The following is a 24,717-nucleotide window of genomic DNA, read 5'->3' on the forward strand; positions in this document are numbered from 1 at the left end:
GAGAGAGAGGGAGAGAGAGAGGGAGAGGGAGAGAGGGAGGGAGAGAGAACCCTGTTTGAACACTGGTGAGTATGAACTTATTGAACCCATCTGCTAGTGGTGAAAAATGTGCCAGGCTTGCAGCATCCACGGACGTCATGGCAACCTGTGGGGAGGCAGCAGAGAGGTGCTGCTGACTCTATGGTGTGTGTGTGTGTGTGTGTGTGTGTGTGTGTGTTTCTCCTTGTTTTGTCACCTCTTTAGGACATTTTCTGATTGAAACACAGACCTTGTTAGGACCAGTCGTCTTCAAGGAGACCAAAACCTGCTCCTAATGAGACAAAACCTCATTTCTGAGGAGCTGGTTAAGTTTAGGACTTAGATTTGAATTGTGGTTAGGTTAAGATCAGGGTTAGGTATAACTGGTTATGGTTAAGGTTAGCGAATTAATTCAAATTCAAATGAATGGACATCAATGCAGTGTCTTAAGAAGAATAGTTGTGCAACCATGTGTGTGTATGAGTGTGTATTCTGGTTGTTGTACCTCTTTAGGACCTTCTCCTGTATAAATACTGACCTTGTAAGGACATATCATCCTCATGAGGTAGAATCGCATCCTTGCTGTGGTTGAAGTGAGGAGCAAGGTGTGGATTTAAGGTTAAGGTTAAGGTCAGTGCATATCCTGGTCATGCAGTTAAGTTAAGGGAAATAGTCTCAGTTAGGGTGCCTTAATGAATGGAAATCAGTGCAGTGTTCCAACAAGCTGCGCAAATCTCTCTCTTTCGTGTGTGTGTGTGTGTGTGTGTGTGTGTGTGTGTGTGTGTGTGTGTGTGTGTGTGTGTGTGTGTGTGTGTGTGTGTGTGTGTGTGTGTGTGTGTGCTCAAGTGTGTGTGAGCTGTCTGATATTATGTGATAGTCTGTGCCAGCGGCTGAGCAGGACGATCAGAGCAGCAGCAGCAGCAGAGGAGGAGGAGGAGGAGGAGGAGGAGGAGGAGGAGGAGGACGGCTGGTTGTACCATGTTGCGTCTGAGCCGCCTATTATTTAGACTGATCAGAGCCGGGGCTACGATGCAGTGACAGTCTACAACAGGAAGACACACACACACATACACACACACACACACACACACACACACACACACACACACTGACTCTGACTGAGCAGCGCGTGGGGAGGCAGAGGCACACACGAATGCGCACGAGAAATGCGCCTCTCCTAGACTATGGCACCGTCGGGCTCGCGTAGTATCAAGCGGGGCTGTCAGAGAGTTTTGTACTGGATCCCAGTTCTCTTCATCGCCCTCATAGTAGCGTGGTCATACTACGCCTATGTTTTGCAGCTTTGCATTGGTAAGAGACCAGCTGTCTGGGTAGTGTGAGGACACCGTGTGTGTGTGTTTGTGTGTGTGTGTGTGTGTGTGTGTGTGTGTGTGTGTGTGTGTGTGTGTGCGCGCGCGCGCTTTAGCAGATTGTGATCCAAGCTGATTGTTATTATTTATTTCTGCAGAATACTGTCTTGTTGTTTACGCAGTGTGTGTGTGTGTGTGTGTGTGTGTGTGTGTGTGTGTGTGTGTGTGTGTGTGTGTGTGTGTGTGCGTGCGTGTGCGTGTGTAACCAGACTGTTTGTATATTTGGGGACGTGCATTTGTGAATGAAATCTAATTATTTTTAGGTCACAACAGGATTAGAAAGATAGAAAACAGCCTGCTTTTATTGTGAAGGAACATTAGTTGCATTTTCATGACAAAGCATCACAGGATATGGACAGAATATGGGATTAGACCATGTGTCTCACATGACTTATCTTGACTCCACCACTAGCACTCTCTCAGCACTCTCTGGAAGACTTACACTAATGGTTTCAGGCTCATGTAGTGGCTGAGCTTCATTATCTTAATATATATCTACTACCACAACACGATCAGCATTATCTTTTGGCAACACGTCTGACTGTAATGGATTTTGAGTCAGGCCTGCCTCCTCCCTTCACACTAACTGTGGCTGCTGAAGACAGTGAACCTCCTCACTGGATGGTGAACAGAGTTGAGTTGACCTGGATAGTGAGGAATGTTTTTGGAGCAGTTTCAGCAACCGGTTCCTCTGCTCCATTTGTCAGTTCTGTCCAGGAAATAAGATTTCTGCTGTCAAAGGCTGAATTAAATAGAAACCAAACAAAAATAAAACACAGGAACAAATATATATATATATATTTTAAGATTTAGCCTCATATGCAGCCCAGCTGTAACTGAAAATGAACACCTTCAAGTTTGTCTTTACACCTGATCAGTCAAAGTCAAATGATGCAAATTTATTGGGTGCACTCGCACCAGTGGGGTCAGTTCAGGCCACATGGGTGGAATTATCTGACTGACCCCCTCTGAACAAATGTGATGCCATATATAGTATCATTATTATCATGAAGTCAGCTAGAGGTATCCAGAAGTCCTGGACTGGATCCTCTGCATGAGTTAAAACAACACAAATTATAATAATGTCAAAGAGATGTAAAACAACAAAAAGAGATGCTACAGACAGACAAATGACTCTGAAAACAAAACCTTAAGGTCAAAATGACCTCAGTGACCCAAACACTATGACGAGAAAACTACTATAAAAAAGAGATACACAAAAAGATCCAATAAATAAAAGCAAAACAACCACAGAGACACATATTCACTCAAAAAGATTCAAGACGAACAAAAACAATCAAGAAACTACCATAAACAGAGATAAAAGTGTCTGAAGTTGTATTATGTGGATACAGATTTGTACGTTCCCTTGTTCAGGGAGAATGTTAATGTTATTTTATATCAGCATATGGTTTTATTTTGGTAACTCGTTACCCTGAGCGAACAATGTAATGATCAATAATGTAAAGTATAAGTTTATACACAGTTCTGCTCGTGAGACAAATGTCCTCAATCTATAGAAGTGTGGCTCAGTCCATCCCATCGTTCAAAAGAGAAAAGCAAAAACAGCGTCTGGTCATGGTTTTTATGGAGCTCCCTGTTGTAAAGGCTGCAGAACAAGAAAGACATTGTGATGGTCTCAGTCACATGGTATGCACTGATGAAAACAGCAGCAGCAGCAGCAGCAGCATGGGAGAGTCAGCATGTGCTCTGCTCACAGACACAGAGACAGCTGTATGAAAGTATCATCAGCTGATATTCCTCCTGTTCAGCAGCTTTGTTTAATCCCATTGTCTGGCTCTTATAATTCACCCCAAGCAATCTGTGATTGACCTACATTTTTTGTCTTTTAAGCACCCAACCACTGATTCTCATTTTAAAAATGTGAAATCAGGTGATCTTTGTCTTCCCGCATTGTCAGACATTCAAATAGAATAGAAATAGAAACATGCATGCATGCATGGTTGTTGAATCTCTATTTTACACACACCGTCCTCACACACACTCATGTGGACACGTATGTGCCCACACACAAGCTTCACTGTTGGACACTGCTGGCAAGGTGCAGCATATGATTTTTGGCCGTATCTCCTTGGCTCACCTTTCCTCAGTAACCCTGCTGTGTGTGTGTGTGTGTGTGTGTGTGTGTGTGTGTGTGTGTGTGTGTGTGTGTGTGTGTGTGTGTGTGTGTGTGTGTGTGTGTGTGTGTGTGTGTGTGTGTGTGTGTGTGTAAAGCTACCTCTGGGGATGAATTTCAGACTGAAGATCAGGTAATTATAGGGACAGCTTGTTAAAAGCCATGTCCTAGTAGAAGACGAAGAAGAGGATTTGTTGGGTCAGAGGTTAATATTATAGTTAAGTTAAGTCTTGGAGAAAATGTCAATGTAGTGTCCTCATAGGTGATCTATAACACTTCTATTTGAGAGATGGAGCTTCAGAAATGCTTGAATGGTGACTCAGACTGGGTCACAGTTATAATATCAGTCATTCATTTGATATAGAAGGAGGAACAAGAAGGCATGCACGCACACAGGCAAATTTGTTTTTCCATCACCAGACAAAATGTCCCCACAAAGATAGGCTTGCACGCTTTTGTTTTTGGGGACTGCAGGAGAATAGAAAAACGGAAAAAAGGATCGAATCCAGCTCCCATTGTATCTATATTATTTACCATATTATTATTATTATTATTATTATTATTGTATAAAGAATTATGACTATTAAGCATTAATAATCCATAAATCATATTGTATAAATCATTCATTAAGCTTTGGATGCAAAATATTACTATAAATAAATATATTGGGTGTGTGCTGTTAACCAGCCATACATTAGCCCCGCATGCCACAATGTCTCACTCCAAGGTTTTCTCAAAAGTTGGCAGCCCTGTGTAAATGCCTAACACTAACCTTAAAAGCAGGTCTTAACCACCCTCAAAAACCTCTTTTAAGGGGCAACAGAATGTGAGGACCAGCTATAATGTTCTCACTTTGTGTTTGTGAAGATATCCATAAAAGAACACAAACATGCACACACACACACACACACGCACACGCGCACGCGCACGCGCACGCGCACGCACACACACACACACACACACACACACACGCACACATAAACACACACTTTGACTGGTAGTGTGCTGTGTGTTTATTTTGTGGACAGTGTGGTACTGAACACTATGTGTAAGTATACAGACTTACATATACATTTTTCATAATTTGACTGTCAGTTAAACACTGCTCTCTGTGTGTGAGTGATTTCAAAATAAAATAAAACCTGTATCCTCCTTTATATATATATATATATATATATATACTGTATACATACATGTATCTGGAACACCTTTTGTAATTCAGCACAGACATGACCATATGCATCTTTTCATTTGTCATCTTTCAGAGTCCATTGAAGACACAGGACAAAAGGGTGAGTGTTTTGTCTTCATTCCTGTGAGTCCTGCTCTCTTTTATGACCGTCAGTGCTGAGCAGAGGTTTGGGTCAGAGGAGGGAGGGCCTGAGCAGAGGGCGGCTCACTCCAAAACACTACAATCAGCCAGTCTGTATCTGCACACAGGAAGTGTGTCATCACATTTGTGTTCAACTAAAGCAGCTTTATGTTGAGAGTCAGGCTTTTATCCAGTTTCTAGACATAGAGATGCTATCGTTCCCTTGTATACATTTTATATATATATACTTATGGAGCCCTGGTGGTGGAACAAATGAAATCACATCTGCCTCTGCTCATATTGTTAATAAACACAGTGTATGATGACCACACATTGTTTGTGTTTTATCTATTCCAGTGGTGTACTTGCTGGTGTACCATGCTGTTTTCATCATGTTTGTGTGGGCATACTGGCAAACCATCTTCACCAGGCCCATGAACCCCCTGAAGGAGGTGAGTGTGTCTGCGACACGGCGCTCCACTCGGCTGAGATGATGAGGCAAGTGCAGCCTTCACCGTGTGATTGAGCGCTGCATTTAGACTAATAACACTTTCCAGTCGAGAGGCCTGAAGCTGCACTCTAATGGCTCTGTATCTGGCCACAGTGCACAATTCTGCAGGGCAAATGCACACATACATACATCCTGTATGAGGAAGCACACGTAACGGCTATAGACACCTCACAGTGAAAGCGTATCCTTTATTAAATGTGATCTCTGGATCACTTGAGGTTCTGTGATTGTGATGGATAAGAGTCAGGTTTCATAGGTGCTGTGCTGTACTGTTATTCGTTTCATAAATGGCCTGAATGGCTGAATGTAATATCTCAGCTCTGTGCTGTTTGCTTGGTGATGCAGAAAGCGATGAAACAAGTGGAAGAATCAGAAGAAACAGACTCTCTTCACCGCTGAGCTGCAGATTCACTACAAACACACAGTCTGTGGCTCAAAACAGACTAAATAAACCTAAGCCAACATATGTGATCGTTGTATTATGATTTGTTAGGAATGAAAAATACTGATCTCTGTATCTGTTCTCCTTTTCTTTTTTTTAAATCGCACATGTCTTTCCTGACTTTGTTTCTGCCCTACATAGTTTCACCTGTCCTACTCTGACAAGGAGCTGCTGGAGCGTGAAGACCGGGGAGAGTCTCAGCAGGAGATCCTGAGGAGAATAGCCAAGGATCTTCCCATCGACACCCGCACCAACTCTGGAGGTACTACTGCACTCTTCAGTTAAAACTTGCTTTGCATATTGTTACAGTCGTATTTATTGTTAATGACAATATAGACATAATCCATAGGGGAACTTTGAAATATAAACAAATGTCTGTTACACCATTGTCAAATGAGTTCACACAACACTGATGAAGCCTTTCAGCAACACACAACTCACTCTGTGTTTCTCAGTGTAGCTGTGTTAAGCGCTCATGTCGCCCTGTGATATTCCCATGCTGCACACAGGAAGTGATTTGTTTTCTGTCTAGAAAGACCGACTGAAAACACAACAAAATGTCTAGGCATAAATTTCATCGCTCCAAAAATTTCAGCTGTTCAGCACTTTGATGATATATCGTTTACCGTTATCGTTTCTGTTCAAGAAGACCAGACAGAGGAGGGAACATCAACAACAACAACATCTACAAAGTTATGCACTTCAGCTTTAAGTTTGAGAATGATTGGTTTAGACTGACTTCACAAGCAGACTTCACAGCTCATTTCATCCTCGTTATAAAGCCACAGCTCCAATGAAATAATGGCCGTTGCTTCATACTTAGACATCTTAGACATCTTTGAATGTGTATTTATTCTCTCCTCATTCAGCACCATGAAAACTGCAAAACAATAAAAATAAGTGTACAAGTTTTAACAATTACATTGGCCCAGTTTCTCCATATATGACCATAACATTTTAACACAATAACAGTTTTTTTTAATGTGTACATTCATATACAAATCTTTGTATACATTTTTGTTAACTAAAAGTAACTTTTTTTTTATGTATTTATTAATTTGTAAAATTCATTAATTAGTTAGTTTTTCAGAGAAAATTAGTGTGACTCTGACCCACAAATCCACTTTAGTTTTCTGATCATGTGACTCAGTTCATTCAGTGTCCAAACAAAATACCAAACAACAGACTTTAAATGACTAGAAATTAAACAACAAACTGCAGTGCATGAGAACGAGTCAGAGTAATGCAGGTTCAACAATGTGTTCAGTTTAAAGGAGTGGCTATGAGATGCATTCAAGAAACCTCATGAATGTCATCACCTTTGCAAACACACAAAAACAGCAGATAATATTGCTGCTGCTGCTGCTGCTGCTGCCACCTCGTGATAATAGATAGCTCCATAAATGACATAATCAGTGAAGTCACTTTCCAGTCACTGGAAAAACATTTTCCAGGTTTATGTGTTTTGGAAGTAATTATTTACAAAAGTAGTGTTCATGGACATCCCTAGCATGCAGAACACCAAACTTTAAGGTTATACATTTTAACATAATATTAAAAAAAAAAAAATATATATATTATTTCAGTTTACATTATAGTTTACAAAAACTCCCTGAACTCTCCCCAGAACATAAAATAAAACACTTCAACTGTAAGAGTTACATCCCTCACCTTGTAAGTCTGTGGTCAGGTGTTTGGAGAGGCTGCTGCTGCTGCTGCTGATGACGATGATGATGAAGATGATTATGATGATGATGATGTCTTTGTCTCTGTGACTGACTCGGACTGTGTCTCCTCAGCAATCCGCTTCTGCGACCGCTGCCAGCTGCTGAAGCCTGATCGATGTCACCATTGTTCAGTGTGTGATAGGTACGTCTCTGTGCTCATTCACCTGCAGAGGAAAGTCAACACCATACTGTATATTGTGTTGCACTGTGTCAGGCAGAGTTGACATCTGAATCTGCTGTGTCACAGATGCATCCTGAAGATGGATCATCACTGCCCATGGTACGTACTGTCACTATAGAGACACTTTTAAAAAGTGGAGTTTAAAAAAGTCGGTGTCACACCTCACTCACAAGGTCTATAATTTCCATATGTTATTTTATACAGAATCAGTGTAAAACAACGTTCTTCTCTTTACAATCTTTTACAATCAGGATGGTTTTTACACAGACATTGTGTAGATAGCATAAATAACTCCTTCACTGGACAGAACTGAACATTTCACTTTGCCAAATGACAGAGTTTGGCAGCAGAGGGAGACAAAACAAATCTAAATCCAGTCTTCAGTCTTTCTGCCAAACTCTTTCTTTCTACTCTGTGTTTTCTTTTGTCTTCTAAACCGTGGAGGAACCAGGAAGGAACAATGACTGACATAAAAGATTAGGCTGAATAAATATGTCATTGCGATTATTTTCAATTGTAGTTAGGTTCTACAGTGACGTACCTGATACACGTATACACCTCGTTTTTTATGGAAAAAAAATAGGCTGAAAATGTGTCATAAAAAAGAAGTATCAAAAAAGTAAATGTGAATGCATTAAATGTGTTCACACAAAGTGGAGAATTACACATGGAAGACCTTCATTGTGCCAGAAAGCTGTCTAATGCTTTACATTTCAGGAAAGTATAGTATGTATATCATGATGATTTTACAATATTATGGTCATTTCCAGCTCGGTATTTACATTTGTAATAAGGTGGTATAAGGATTTAATATTTCAATAACACCATCCAGGTAATAACTTGGTAATGCACAGTACAGTATGTTGACATTTGGGAAAAATATTTCCTGATCCAAATTGCTAATTACTATATTATATGATGTTGAAATTCATTCTCCTTTTTGTCCCAAACACACGTTCCATTGTTATTACTTATTTATTAATCTGTGATTACTATAGCATTAAGCTAGGGTTACAATATACTAGCTTTTCTTTAAAAAAAATAAAAAAAAATAAAAAAAAATAAAATAAATAATACTATACCACTACAATACATTACCACATAGTTACTGTACTATAATGTAAAGTTGCTGTTTATTTAAATGCTTTCAACTTGTCTAACAATGTGACAGATGATACAGAAAAACATTCACACATGTTTTATAACTATTGTTTAAAAATAATACCTTTTATTGTACTATATCCAGATTGTGATTTCTGGGCGTTGTTCCCTGTCCTTCTTGTCCCAGGGTGAACAACTGTGTGGGATTCTCCAACTACAAACATTTCATGCTGTTCTTGGCATATTCGCTCCTCTACTGCCTTTTTATAACTGCTACAGATCTTCAATACTTCATCAAATTTTGGACGGTAAATATAACTTTCACGTTGTATTATTTGCACAGAATACCTCTGAAAAATGTGCGATACAACTTGGCACATGCCGTGTGTGGTATTTCATTTCTTTTCCCTCAAGGCTGGAGGTAGAGCCCACTTCCGTCTGAAAGAATACCTGGTACGAATCAGCCAACTAGTTAGTGGCACAAAAATAGAAAGTATCCCTCTAGAAAAGCAGGGTAGAAATCTCTCTCGGTAGAAAGATCCTGCTTCGTGTCCAGATCTACCTGCACTGCAATAGATCTTAGTGTCCACTCTGTGCTTGTGCAGGTGTGTTGACGTGTTGTTTTTCCATCAGAACGACCTCCCAGACACTCAGGCCAAGTTCCACATCCTGTTCCTCTTCTTCTCGGCCTCCATGTTCTCAGTCAGCCTCGCCTCGCTCTTCATCTATCACTGCTGGCTCGTCTGCAAGAACAGATCAACTCTTGGTAGGTGGTGCACAGCAGCAGCTCACTCTTTTCTTTTGTGCGTGGAGAGTATGTTTTCAGTGTGTTCATTGTTTACACGTCGTCATCTCCGCACTAATGATGAAGGATATGTTTTTTCTCCCGCCGCTGGTCACCATCCTCGCCAGTGCAGTGATTTGATGAGCCTCTCTGGGCTGTAATCAGACGGAGCACTTTCTCATTATGTGTGCACACTGGCACACTTTGTCTGTGTGTGTTGAGGGGAGTGGATTATCCAGAGTAAGTTACAATGTTATGCAAAGACACAAGGCTCGCATGCATTAATCGGCTTAGTAACAGACACTGGCAGGAAGAGAAGTCACACCTGGTGGAGCAGTTTGTGGACTGCGTCTCCTGCACGACAAAAGGCACTTTGATTCAGTGTTGTTTCATTGATGCAGCCGCTCACATTCACGTGTTAGTCTATGATCTGAATGATGAAGTGGTGTATTTATTAGTCATACTTCTTCTTCTTCTTCTTCTCCTCAGAGGCTGTACGTGCTCCGGTGTTCCGTCACGGCACAGACAAGAACGGTTTCAGTCTGGGCTTCAGTAAGAACTTCCGCCAGGTCTTTGGTGATGAAGTTAAATACTGGCCTGTTCCCTTATTCTCCAGGTGTGTCCATCTTGTCTGACATGTTCAAAAGTCAAAAAAAGATTTAAAAGAAACGTCCTTAAATCGAAGGGAACATGCCCAATAAAATAAGTCAGTGTTGACAGGAATAATGAAGGTATAATTTATTTTTTAGATTATTTTTCAGGACAGGACAGTTATAGGTCAAAAAAACTTGAGATTCTGCTCTGCAGTGTGGCTAATTTTAGATCTGTAAACACTGAAATCCAACTTCAGCAGTGGAGATGCTTGTATTTGGACTATATTTTGTCTTCAAGGACATTGGAACAGGGGAAGCAACGCAGGCAACTGCCCTGAGCTGAGAAAGGAAACCAGAGACCAGAGAGTTCTTTTTTTATTACATTATTACATTAGTCCATAGCAACAAAACTTTATAAGAACCTCCTTAAATTTTACGATTGGCTTTAAGAGACGGCCATGACACATGACACATGGGTGGAAATCCTCGAACTGGGCCTTGTGCCACTCGTGTCATTGCTTTGGTTCTATTAATCTATCTCTGTGAGGCCAATCTATTAATGTTCAATATGATTTAATGAATTCATTTGTTGCATATTTAAAAAAACACACTTTTTTTTCTCCATGAATTTTGTGTTAGCAGAAGATACATGAGAGCAGATACAGAGAGAGCACTACTGATTTCACACTTTTTATGATTGCCGTATTCAAAGAATGTATCATTCGATATGCATTACTCAGCATTAATTAACACAGTAGTTAATATATTAGTAAGCTGTTAATAATGTCTCTAGTAATAATTAACTAATGGTGTTCATTCGGAGTGAATATGCATTAAGTAACAGCTAACTAATGCATCTAGTAATCATTCACTGTATAGTGTACATGTTACCTGGATGAGCATTAATAAACAATTCATTTAGGTCTTAATTAATCATTTACTAATGCTGTGCTGTGTATGTCATCAGGTAACCCTTACCTAACCTTATGTAAGGTATTACTTAACATTAGTTACCTGACCTAACCCCATCAGCATTAATTAACCAGAGTTAACATTACTGAATGCTTTTTGGACCCTTATTGTAAAGTGTAAAGTGCATCCCTTTGGAAATGTATAACAGTATTTACCACGTGACATCTGACCCGGAAGTGACACAGGTGACGATGGGAGCACAGAGCATGGATGTATTTTATGCTCACTCAGCTCATATGCCAAAAAAGTTTCTGACTTCCGGGTTTATTTTTGGGTTGTGCGGCCCATAGAGCATGCACATTAGTGTTACACCCATAATGTCTCTGAGCTATGTGCTACTGACGTGCGCAAGTGGATTTCATGAATACAGATCACACATTCGCTTCGGCTTTAAAACTTTGATTTGTAAATAAATGGCAAAACAAAAGATAGTGAATACAAAATGCAAAATTTGCCAAAAAAGTCATACTTTAATGTCATCCAAAATTTGACAAAAAAGTCATACTTTAGTATGTCGTCCAAAATTTGACAAAAAAGTAATAGTTTAGTATGTCGTCCAAAACTTGACAAAAAAGTCATACTTTAATATGTCGTCCAAAATTTGACAAAAAAGTCATACTTTAATGTCGTCCAAAATTTGACAAAAAAGTCATACTTTAGTATGTCGTCCAAAATTTGACAAAAAAGTAATAGTTTAGTATGTCGTCCAAAACTTGACAAAAAAGTCATACTTTAATATGTCGTCCAAAACTTGACAAAAAAGTCATACTTTAATGTCGTCCAAAATTTGACAAAAAAGTCATACTTTAGTATGTCGTCCAAAATTTGACAAAAAAGTAATAGTTTAGTATGTCGTCCAAAACTTGACAAAAAAGGAATAGTTTAGTATGTCGTCCAAAACTTGACAAAAAAGTCATACTTTAATGTCGTCCAAAATTTGACAAAAAAGTCATACTTTAGTATGTCGTCCAAAATTTGACAAAAAAGTCATACTTTAATATGTCGTCCAAAATTTGAAAAAAAAGTAATAGTTTAGTATGTCGTCCAAAACTTGACAAAAAAGTAATAGTTTAGTATGTCGTCCAAAACTTGACAAAAAAGTCATACTTTAATGTCGTCCAAAATTTGACAAAAAAGTCATACTTTAGTATGTCGTCCAAATTTGACAAAAAAGTCATACTTTAATATGTCGTCCAAAATTTGACAAAAAAGTAATAGTTTAGTATGTCGTCCAAAACTTGACAAAAAAGTAATAGTTTAGTATGTCGTCCAAAACTTGACAAAAAAGTCATACTTTAATGTCGTCCAAAATTTGACAAAAAAGTCATACTTTAGTATGATGTACATAATTTGACAAAAAAGTCATACTAAAGTATGTAGTCCAAAATTTGACAAAAAAGTCATAGGTCAATATGTTGAATTGTAAAGTGTTCCAGTGGCCTAATGGATAAGGCACTTTGCTCCTAATCAAGGGATTGTGGGTTCAAGTGCCATCTTGAGCATTGACATTTTTGCATGTCATCCAAAATGTGACAAAAAAAAAGTAATACTTTAGTATGTCGTCCAACATTTGATAAAAAAAAGTCATACTTTACTATGTTGTCCAAAATTCAACAAAAAAGTGATATAACAGCTTCAGTAAAGTGAACCCTGAAAGTTACACTGAAACAGAATGGCTCAAAAGAGGAAAACATCTGTGTTATGTGCTATCATCATAGATATACAGTACATAATGTAGAAACTCCACTTTTCCATGAATTACTAATTAATTTTGATACAATTAATGATATTATGAATTTATTCAGACATCCAGATGATTCAGTATTTGCCTCGTGGAGCTTCATTTGTCTCTGTGGCAGTGCAGGCTCATATTTCAGCAACAACATGCTCCTCATACTGTGCTTACTCAGCATCACCGATAATTAATTCAAGAATTAACTTGACCTCCTTTCAAACTTTTAATGATAAACTTAAAAAGAAAATGCACCCATTCATACCTGCACTGGTGTGAGTGTAGCATTTTCATGTGTCTGTGAGTGGGCCTCTCTTTTCTGTTTATTGAGATGTAAAACCTCAAAACCTTCCACACATTACAGAATAAATAACAAAGGAGAATACATTCATAACATGTTAATATTCTGATGTTGATAATATCCTTTGTCTTACAGTTTAGGCGACGGTTGCTCATTCCCATCCTGTCTGGTGAATCTGGACCCAGAGCAGCCTTCTACAGCCTCTGGCTCCAACCTGGCCAACAAAGGGTGAGTGAAACATAAAAGACGCATACATTAAGAATGAGAGGGGTGCATTAAAAAATAGTATTTGCAAATATCATGTATCAACATTTTGGCCTAATGATGCAGGAAAATCAATTCACACCCCTGCAGATTTAAGTGAATCTTTTTGGACTCCCAGACTCTTTTTTTATGGTGACCCACTTTCCAAAGACCATAACATCATGAGTCATGAAAATTATGCAAACTGATTTGGCAACCCAAAATAAAATCCCCCACAATCCAGTTCCTGGATGTGATATTTCTGCGATCATTGAGTTAAGATATTTTTATGTTAAAAGGTAGATGTTATAACAGGGACCAGATCTCCAGATGAAAACCCTCCTCATGGTTTGTGTGTGTGTGTGTGTTTGCAGTGCAGCAGAGGGTCGCCACTTCCCCTCCAAGCCACTGAGAGAGAGTCAGAGTCGACTGCTCACTAGCACCCCCTCCTGGACAGAGAATGACAGTGCAACAGAGAAAGACAAGAAAGGTGATCTATCTATCTATCTATCTATCTATCTATCTATCTATCTATCTATCTATCTATCTATCTATCTATCTATCTATCTATCTATCTATCTATCTATCTATCTATCTATCTATCTATCTATCTATCTATCTATCTTGTATGAAGTGTCTAAAGTACCTTAAGATATGGTAAGTATCTTACCAGAAAATTATGTTTTTCTAATATTTATAATATTTTCTAATATTATTATAATAACATTAATAAATGATATTATTATTATCATTATTATTACTTAAAGTCTATTGTTCTGCTATAAAATGTACTTAAGTTTCAGAAGTAAAAGTATAAAAGTATTAAAAAAGTGAGGCGTTTGGGTTGAGCCATGGTAGCTCCGTGGTAGCACAAGTTGTCTTTCAACTTGAAAGTTGAGGGTTCAGTTCCTGGCTCTGCTAGTCTGAACTCCTAATCAAAAGTTTAAAATAAATTAAGGATTTTTTTTAAAAACAACAACAAAAAAACTGTTTATGTTTTCAGGTGCTAACAATCATGGCCTGACCATAGAAAATGAGGCGTAACCAGAGTTAGAAGTGACGTCTCCAATCCAGGTGAGTATGTTTACAGTCATGGAAGAATCCTCAAGATTTAAAGTTACAGTTTTTCTCAGTCGCTTTAGTGCTTTTCTCAGATCAGAATGAAAATTCTCATAACTATTTACATTTAGTAATTTGTGCACATCATAGTAGCACTTTCTCCTTCCTCTATAATTGCAAATACTTTTGGACATATATCAGTTGCTTTCATACAATTATCTGCTGTTTTATAACATTATCATGTGCTTCTGTCATGTCAGTCAAAATGAACTATACTTATGGATGCTGAATAGGCATTCCATATTTCCACAGAAATATCTCCTAAGGAGATGTGTGAAGTATTAGTTGTCACCAATGACAAACCACTTGTTCACTTGGCAAGCATATATATAACCGAGCAGGACATAGTGTGAACCTTTTCTACAATTCTGTGACACAGAATCGTGGAAGAGGGGTGAGGATGTGTGGAGGAAGAGGACAAAACAGGGGAAGAGTGAGAAGAGACCAAACACATAGGCAGATTCCTAATGAAATTAGAGCTACAGTTGTGGACCACGTTGTCAATCACAGCCTCACAATGGCTGAGTCTGGTCGGAGGGTGCAACCAAATGTTAGCAGAACCACTGTGAATTCAATCAATCAAACATTTGGTAGGGAGAACAGGTATGTATGTGTTGGACAGTAATCCAACATCTCATAATATCTCACTAAGTCCCCTAACTACAGCAATGTGTAACGTTACTGTAGTTTTCAAATGGCTCTACAAGTAGGGTATAGAGCTGTCTTGAGCATTTTCAGGTAGTGTCACCGAGTTCTGACCTTTTTTGTTGCATTGGAAAACACTGAGAGAATAAACTGTCATAATGAAAACATGACAAAGCCATTTGACTATCTTGTTCATAAACGATGGTGTCAAGACTTCTCATTTTGATGACAATGGCAGTTTCATTGACATGAATACTTGCCTTTGAGGAAAGGACTATCCATTTTGAGCAAATGACTTTTGCAGGTTATCCACTATTTGTTTTGAGAAATGCATTAACTGCTGTGCAAATGTTAATAGTGATGTGAGAAAAGCACCGAAGTGACTGATAAAAACTGTAGTGTGTGTGTGTGTGTGTGTGTGTGTGTGCGTGTCACCTCACAGGTCTCCTCAGTGTTCGTGCCTATCAGGACGTGACATGGCGCAGACGTCATCATCATCATCAGTTGTTTTCCTTATTGCACTGAGTTTTCCACGACTGACACCACATGCGTAGCTTAGCGCATCAGCAAATGTAGCTATGTCTGCCAAACATTTGCACATGGAGTAAATAAATTAGTGATGGTGTTAATGTGGTGTAAATTACATTCCTTCAGTATTTGCTTTTTCTTTTCTTTTTTGTTTCTCTTTTTGTTGGGTTGTGTTGTGGAAGGTCAAACGATGCATGCTCTCATCTCAGGATGTCACACCTTGCTGTAGTAAACTGTACATGATGTTCTCTCCTTTGCTTGAAAAAAAAAAGTATAATATTAGTAATGATGTTTTTGAATAAGGGCTCTTCTGACTGGTTATAGCATGACCATGACTCACACCATCAAAAAGAAACCTCGGCATAATGCTGATACTGTTGAGTGTTTTTGTTAACAAATGTTATGTTGTGAATGTAATATCCACCCCAAAAAAAGTCCACCCACTTTGTACTCTATTTTCACCTTCTGAGGAATTTGTCTATTCCCGTCTAGTGCTGGAAATGAACTGTACATTTATGTAAAGAATGTATGCCTGTTTAAAAAGAAAAAAAAAAAGAAAAAAGAAGCTTCATGGTGATCGCTGGTGTCAATTTATATTTTTTTATTCTGTCTGTTGAGACTAACCTGACGTGTGAGGCCAAGTACTGTACTGTTGTGATGCCTTATGAGAATAAAAAGAGCTCATCAGCTGATGTTCTCGTGCACCTCTTTACGGAGTCATGTAACGGTGGAGAGCGTTTGACGGTAGAAAAGTTTCAAGCCTTTATTAACAAAATAATCTAAAAACAATTCTCTTTTATATTGCATACTTGTCTTTCTCATTTTGCAGTGGAAGATGTGAAAAGAAACACGTTTTTAGCGTTGAAAGGGGGAGGAGTCATGGACCTACACTTCAACACAAACCTATGGAAGTTCAAGGATACTATTAAACAGCATTTATTCAAACATCTTAGTACATGCGACTGGTCTAAGCAGCATGACTATGGAAGGCAATAAGGAAAACAAAAACAGCACAAAGGTCAAAGGCCAGAACTACATGTGAAAACAACTGCACTGGAGAGGAAATTTTAATAAAAGCGACGTTATTTTTCCCACCAATGAGTAAAAGTTATGTTTCTCTTCTTTTATTACAACACTAAAATTCTACAAATGCTTAAATTCAATTAAAAATGAAAAATGACTCTCAACAGAGTAGTTTAAGGAAGCCTCTTGTCTGCATGACCTGAAGCAGGTCAGGGTTTCATTCAGGGTTTTTTCTTTCTTTCTTTCATTCATTTTTTGGGGAATTCAGTCGATGACCATGTTGAGAGATGATTTCCTGTTCTCGTATGTGCTCGTGTCAATGAGAGTGTTTACATACACAAACGCGTTCTCACAATGAAAACCAGTTGTACGCACCTTGGTACATACTATAAATATCCTTGTATGCAACTATTCGAAACATTAATATGAATACAAACAAACAGGAAAAAGAAACAGCAACTAATACAGAGGACACAGTGTTATTTTGCTTCAGCATCCCATTCATAATACACCAGCTTTAGAGGCTCGACACAGTTGGAACAGAGCTTAGTCAAGGACAATATAAACATATTTTTATGAACAAATGAAAAAATACTTGGGCTTTCATGTGCACGTAAACACTCTGACTGAGAACTCCCTTTCTCATGAGGGAGGAGGACTCCAGTGAGCACACAGACCTTTAGTGCTGTAGCTTTGAACGGGGCGACTCTTTGCTGTCGGCTAATTAGCACAATAAATAAAAGTTTAAAATATAAGAATGCAGCTAACGTTAAGGCCGAGCATGGTGGAAGCAGTTGTTGTGATAATAAAGAGTTCAATGATTGCACAAATGTAAAATGGGAACATGGAGAAGGCAACAAAGAGGAAAGAGACACCAGGAACATTTCAGCTTTCCTTATAAAATCAGGTTGGAGCTTTAAAGTGCAAAACATTTCTACAGAACACTTGAGGAAAACTAAAATCCCAACTTTTCAAGCATGTCAGATGTAACTGAACCGAAAACACTGAACTCACACACATGCAGCAGTGACATGTGTGAGGGCAGTTGTGACTTTTTTCTTTTTCTTTTTTGTAGACCATCATACTCAGTTGTCTAAGGTGAGCAGAGGCAATGAGAAACAGGTTACTGAAAGATGTGGATATGCTTTTTGTTCATCCAATGCAATTGTCATCCAGCTGTGTGATTGTGGAGGTGAACTGTAGGTGTGGGAGACTTTTCAGAGACGTCATGACTGCTGCTTGTTTGCTTCCTCTTCGTAAGCATTTCCTGTTCCGTTCTGGACGTAGGCAGAGCCGGAGCCGAGACCGTACAAGTGACCACAGTACTTAGCATCATCAATATGATCTTCAAAGAACATCTGCAGGAAAACAATTAAAGCAAAAGACACTGAGAATAGACACCTTGGCATGTTGATTTCTTGTCATATTATTAAATGTCAATTAAATGATTAAATGTTAGGACCTTTAAGACATTTTCTGAAGCGACTGTTTCCTAATTGGCTAGTGCAGTGACAATTCTGTCAATCAAATGAACTATTAACAAATTCATAATAAGGAAATCAAACTACTGAAGACATTTTTTATGCTAATTTGTCAACTCTGCACCAGTGTTTTATTTTCAGACATGAGCAGAGAGCTGGTACTGTGTGTGAGCAACAAACACAAAGATAGATTGAAAGAACTGAAACTGAGCCATGCTACGTTTGAAAACGCATTATTCTTTAAAACTTTAGGTCTGCATTGGCAGAAAATGAATCGGAGTGGTATTCATCATTCATATGTCGACTGTCAGCAAGTTCTGTTAACACTTTCAGCTTCAGCGTTCAACAGCAGAGCAGAAAATCTGGGACTGTGCGTTTTCAGGTGTTTCACATGTTCTAGTAAAGACGCCATCGTTACGGAGCTGAAATGCTCATCTGGATGCAGATCTTACTACTAAATGTACATCTAAGCTCTGTGCTTGTTTTACACATTGCAGCAGTTTACTCTGGTGGTAAATATGGAGGACTGAAAGTGCCAACATTAATTAAATAAATAAATACACCATTAAATAATTACTTTAATGTGTCATTATTTAAAATTGGAATTAAATACATAAATGCGTTATTAAATGTGTCATTAATTCATTATCATATATATATATATATATATATATATATGATATATATACATCAAATTATTTCACAATTAAATTATTTATTTCATGGTCCTGTGTTGCAGTGCATCATGATTTTTTTTTATCTGTCAAACTTGCCAATCAAAGTAAGTGGGCGGGGCTAACGCTGATCTAGTCTGATCCATTGCTTTGGTCTGAAGTGGCATGCCTGGAGAGAGACGATGCAGGACCTTCATGAACTTTCTCAGGAGTTGGTGAGATAAATTTTGGGGTTAGGATACTAACCTATTACCTTAACCCAGTTAATGGACTGCAAATCAATGTGCAGGGTAACCAATCAGGTGTTAGAAATCCACCCACTGACTTTGATGGGCAAGTTTGACAGATAAAATAAATTCATAATGCACTACAACAAAGGACCATGAAATAATTAATTAAATAGTGAAATAATTCTATATATAAATTTTTATTTTACATAAAATGAATAGGTTATCAGTTCTGGCTTGTGCTGTGATGAAACTCGAGATGTTACAAAGTCTGGCTTAGTAAGACTGCCTTCACATCTTATATGTAAAAAGTGTATTTTTCCATGGTACAACAATTGAACATTTCTAGTAGATCAGTGTAAAGGGTTCAAAGTAATGAGGGATCATTGGTAATACTTTGAGCTGGTTTTGTGTGGCGTAAGTTTCACCATATTAATAAAACATAAATCCTTTCATTGATTGGAGGTGCCTACCTCCCTCATCTTGAAGAAAGCCATGCCTGTGAGTAAAGAGTCAGAGCCAGCCTGATGCTGTGGTCCAATCCTCTCCAGCTCAAGCTGTTCAGCTACTTCCTGCAGGCCGCCCTGAAAACCAGGCAAAAATCAATCATAAAAGCAGCTCATCTGTCAAACTTTCAAAAAAAGAAAACAGGACAACCTGCTGGGATATTTGTCAAAGTACCTTCAGGTTTTTACAGCTCTTCATCAGGTACTTGACGTCGTAGATGATGGGAAAGTACAAGCGAAGAATCTCAAAAAAGTCCACTTCCTCCTCGGGCAGGTTAGCGTTGGACAAAATCTTGATCAAGTACCCAAAGTCATAGCCGCTGCAACACAAACACACACAGAAACACACAAATCAAGAGGTTAGGTGTAACCCGATCACAAGTGGAGTGATGCATGTATGAATGATCATTATCACGTGTTTGCGTGTAAAGCTTTTTAATGAGTGTTTGCAGATGTCACCGTGCTTGTGTGAATATCTGCAGTAGAGAGAGGAAGAGAGAGGAAGAACGAATGAGAGAGAGAATGGAGTTGGGAGGAGCTGATGAATCAAAGCCCTTCTCATGCTGCTGTAACACAAAATAATGTGTTGTTTAGCAACTTTGGATAATTTAAATCAACACAAGCTCTGAAAATTGTAAAACATACTCTCAATTCACTATGAAACTGAGAAAGTGGTGTGAAATGCACTGCAAAAATGCAAAAAGCAGTTATAGTGATCAGATCTAAAGATGGATTCAGGAGAAACTGGGTGTATTCAGATGCACCAAACAGAGAACACATGTCAATATCAGATATGAAGAGGCCAAAAGGTAATACATGATGACATTTTTCTTCCGCCTGGAGCCTCCCTTATGTCCATATGTCACATACACACACAAGAGCAAATAACTACACAAACCTAAAGCACTCTGCTTAAAAAAGATTACAACTAAAGCTTTTTCCATTAAGATAAACTCACAAGACATACAATAATGCAATGCAATACAAAATACAATGAGGTAAAGCAATTTATATTATGAAGGAAAACAGCAAAAACACCAATAATATACAGCATTTAACAATGACAATACAGCCTTTTTAGTGTGTGATCTAAATACCTGAAGGAGATGACAGTGAAGTTTCAAACCTGGATATTAAACAAGCTTTGTTTAATATCCAGGGCCTGGTTATCTTTAGCCTCAGTTTGCCATGGAGACACAGTGGGAAACTGAGTACAAAATGAAGATGTTAAGTGTTGCTTTGCCACTAAGAGCTTCCCTTTAACAGCCATGTTTTATAGTAAATGTAACAGGTTTTTTGTTTGTAGCACAACAATCTTAGCTCTCCGTAACATCTTTAGCTTTCATTACAAAGAGGGGAAAAAAAAATGTTTTCCCCTCCCAACTTGTCTACAAAAACAAACAACAACAAAAGCAGAATACCTGTGAAAAGACAGCCACTTGACTCCATCACAGAGCACCACCCCTGACGTCATCAGCAGCTCTGCAAAGTACAGTGTCTCGATGCCTTCGTCCTCGTGCTTCTTGAACTGAATCCCTGATGTGGTCAGGAGCTCAATGGAGTCCTGTGCGTACATGTCCTCTCTGAGGACACACACAAATATTTACTTTAGTTTTCCAAGTCTATTTCCATACAATTGAGATAATTAATCCCCTTTGAGTTTGTCATCCTAGCTTCATGGTTTACCTCTCGCTACATCACACATTTTATATCGTTACTACTGGAACACACCCTATGCTGTTTCTTCTTATTTTATACATTATGTTTATAAATTATTCTTGTTTTGTTACCTTTTAGGAGGGCAGTTTGTCCAAAAACATTATCAACATTTTATCGATAAAGAAGAAAATGACACTGAAATATATACCGTATTATTTGGCGAATTCAAGTATTTTGTCTTGTTGGCCAAAGGCTATAATCTAGCATGTTTACATGCTGATGATGTTCATTAATGTGCAATATCCCTACTGAGATAAATAAAACATCTGGTGAACAAAATACCAGAGCTTGCTGTAACTGATCCCCATCACAATTTTAGGTTGACTTTCTGATTACATTTGAATGGGAACTCTTACGTGAGGTTAAACTTAAAATTAAACTGCCACGTCGATGTTCCAGGAGGATATTCCCCTTGTTCATTCATGAATGTGAGGCCCAGCTGGATGATCTTGAGCAAATCCACATTGCAGCGCAGTAGCTGGTACTGATAGTCTGCGTTGCTTCTGAACTCTCCGATTGGTCTGGCTACGACACCTGGAAACTCTGTGTCCTGCAAGAACAAAAGTAAGTATGCACAGTGGAAACTGGATCACGAACAAGGAGCTGATTTTAGAAGTAAAAATATTTGTGCATGTTGAACATCAACTATGTAAAAACCTAAACCTGGTCCGCATCAGCCTATACATTTAACATAATTGGTTCAGTTCTAAGGGGTTACAGATATACTCAATCAAAGATGAATTGCCAGTTTTTTCTTCTCATGTCTAGCAAACCACTCACCATAGCGATGTAGTTGTATTTGCGAATGACATGGCGGATCCTCTTCAGCTCCTCCTCCAGGTTGTTGGCCCAAACCTCACATATTCTTTGACTGTGATCCACAGTAGCTGCGGGCATAGTGCCACTTCACCATGTACCAGGAAGAAGATAGACTGTTAGATTCTTTAACATATGCCTTCCCCTGTTAACCTCAATGCAACCTTCACTGTTGGCTTTTTAAATGGACACATGACAGAGTTCTTTCACATCCCCATGTACTTCATACATATATTTATATTGCAGTGTATAAATATGGTGATCTTCGCAATTTATGGACACGGACATCCTTTTAATTAGGACTGCTTTTGATCTGTCCATCCATTTAGTTGCTATTACCACATTTTAATTTGCACAATTCAATTGTCTCTTGACCTGCGATGGACTGGCAATCAGTTGGGATTGGCACCCGCAACCCTCATGTGGGGGATAAAGTGGGAGACGATGAATTAATTAATTAATTGTGTCTTAAGAGGAAACGAAATTCTGCATTTTTTATGTATGGAAGTCGATAGAGAAAAATTAAAATAAAGGAAACATGATAAGGCGGTAGAAGACGGACAGATGATGAATGAATCCTGAGAAGCGTCAAGAAGACAGCTGACAGAGACACAACCCTGTTTCTAGATAAAAGTCTTGAACAAACCGCAATGTCTGCTCACCAGCTACTTTATTATGTTCACCTGGTCAACTGCTTGTTAACACGAATATCACTTGGCAGCAATGCAATGCATATGGACAGTGTTGAGATGATTTAAGTGACTATGAAGTTGCGTGGTTGTTGTCAGGAAAAAAAGGTGAGAGGATCCAATTATAAAGTACATTATTGATGCCAGAGACCAGAGGAGAATAGCCAGACTGGTTTGAGATGACAGAAGGCAACAGCAACTCAAATAACCACAACCAGTAGTAGTAGAAGACCTCACCGGATTCTAGCCATGCCAGTCAAGAACAGGAAACTGAAGTTCTAATACACTCAACAAAGTCGGACGACAGAAGACGAGAAAATGTTGCCCGGTCTCAATTCCTGCTTCAGTGTTTTGAATGATAGTGTCATAGTGGTCATGCTGCTGGTGGAGGTGGTTTTATAGTTTGGAGGGACAATTTCTTGGCTCACTTTTGTCTGCTTACTATCATTTCAGCATTGGTTTAAATGCCACAGCATAACTATGTATTGTTGTGGATCATAGCCATTCTTTTATGACCACAGTGGACCCAACTCCTGATGACCACTGATTCCAGGACAACATGCCACAAAGCTCAAACCTTGTCAAACCTGTGTATTGTACATGAGAGCAGGCTCACCACATCTCAATTCAATAAAAGATCTTTGAGATGTGGCTGAATGGGAGATTTGCATCATAGCTGTGCAGCCAACAACTCTGCAACAACTACGTGATGACATCATGTCAATGGTGAGGATTAGGATTCCAGCACCTTGCTGGATCTATGCCATGATGAATTAAGGCAACTCTGCAGATTAATTAAATTAAAATAAACCCCATCCATGATTCCAGTACGCAACGCCTACAACTCAATACTGTTGTGTCATTATTCCAGTTCATGATAAGATTAATTCATCTTAATGAAAGGTATTTTGTCCTTTTTAGATCAATAACTTGATTTTAGATACCTTTAACTGGGATTGTGAGTAGTCACATTTAAGTTGTAGATATTGAATTGATATTGGATACTATAAATAGAGATGAATTGCTCATATCTACTATACATTCCTATACAAAATAATTGTGATTGGATATAACAAATTGGAGGTTCTGCCTTGTTTAAGTCTGGTCATTGTTACTAGTCCAGCTACAATAACGACCAGTCACAAGTCTGATGCTGACACCTGTTATCTAAATTAAACATGGTCAGGTTGAGTCATTATTTGATAAACCGGCTTGGGAAGAAGCTAACACCGTCACAGGCAGCTCTCACCAGCAGCTCTGGGTGTTAGCTTCAGTCGCCTGTAGCCACATTAGCAGGCTCCAGGCTCAGCGGTGTTTCACACAAGCACAACAGTGAAGTGTCTCAGTTCAGTTCAGTTCAGTCCAGCAGCGGCGGCAGCGGCAGCAGACATGCGGCTCATCAGTGTGCAAACCATAAAAGTCCAAGCAACTAGCAGCACAACACACACATACATGTGTATACATGTGTGAGGGAGCACCGGGCAAAGCTCCTGTAGCCTGGTAAACTTACCGTTGCCAGCCGGGCGGGTGTGTGTGTTTAAAGCGTGTGCTATCTGGAAACTGTTACTGTGCTGCACGTTACTGTGTCGGGGCTGTTCCGCTAACTTTTGAAGAGTTTATATGGAGAATTGCATCGATGTCAACCTACGGCTGCCATGATAGCTGAGCCTCCAACACGACGTCATCACGTACAACCGAAGGCGTCGCGTCACTTACGTATGTACGTAAAAAACACACCCACCCACTATAAAAACAAACAAACAATAAAACAGTGCTTTTATGTTGTTCAAGTAAAATAAATGTATACTTTTTTACTGTTTTCAGTCACATCATGTCCATAATAACAGATACTAAACATTATATGCC

The 24,717-nt window shown here is 38.8% G+C and overlaps 2 protein-coding genes across 2 annotated transcripts; one reads left to right on the plus strand and one right to left on the minus strand.

The window, feature by feature from the left end:
- Positions 1-1,202: 1,202 nt before the first annotated feature.
- Positions 1,203-14,999, plus strand: zdhhc2 (zDHHC palmitoyltransferase 2; the record flags this gene model as incomplete). The annotated part of the gene is made up of 13 exons (XM_083890818.1): positions 1,203-1,329; positions 4,791-4,817; positions 5,195-5,289; positions 5,932-6,052; positions 7,590-7,659; positions 7,765-7,797; positions 8,987-9,107; positions 9,214-9,252; positions 9,433-9,565; positions 10,073-10,199; positions 13,317-13,409; positions 13,799-13,914; positions 14,923-14,999. The coding sequence occupies 13 exons, from the start codon at positions 1,203-1,205 to the stop codon at positions 14,997-14,999; spliced, it is 1,179 nt and encodes a 392-aa protein (XP_083746944.1).
- Positions 15,000-16,550: 1,551 nt separating this feature from the next.
- On the minus strand, positions 16,551-24,493 carry cnot7 (CCR4-NOT transcription complex, subunit 7). Its single transcript, XM_083891530.1, has 7 exons — positions 24,362-24,493; positions 22,127-22,250; positions 21,703-21,896; positions 21,049-21,210; positions 19,803-19,947; positions 19,595-19,705; positions 16,551-18,097 (listed from the first exon to the last, which is right to left on the minus strand). The coding sequence occupies exons 2-7, from the start codon at positions 22,241-22,243 to the stop codon at positions 17,966-17,968; spliced, it is 861 nt and encodes a 286-aa protein (XP_083747656.1). The 5' UTR covers positions 22,244-22,250; positions 24,362-24,493; the 3' UTR covers positions 16,551-17,965.
- Between the last annotated feature and the right edge of the window lie 224 nt (positions 24,494-24,717).

The sequence above is a fragment of the Microchirus variegatus genome, assembly GCF_963457635.1.
Source record: "Microchirus variegatus genome assembly, chromosome: 6".
In the NCBI taxonomy this organism is placed as follows: domain Eukaryota; kingdom Metazoa; phylum Chordata; class Actinopteri; order Pleuronectiformes; family Soleidae; genus Microchirus; species Microchirus variegatus.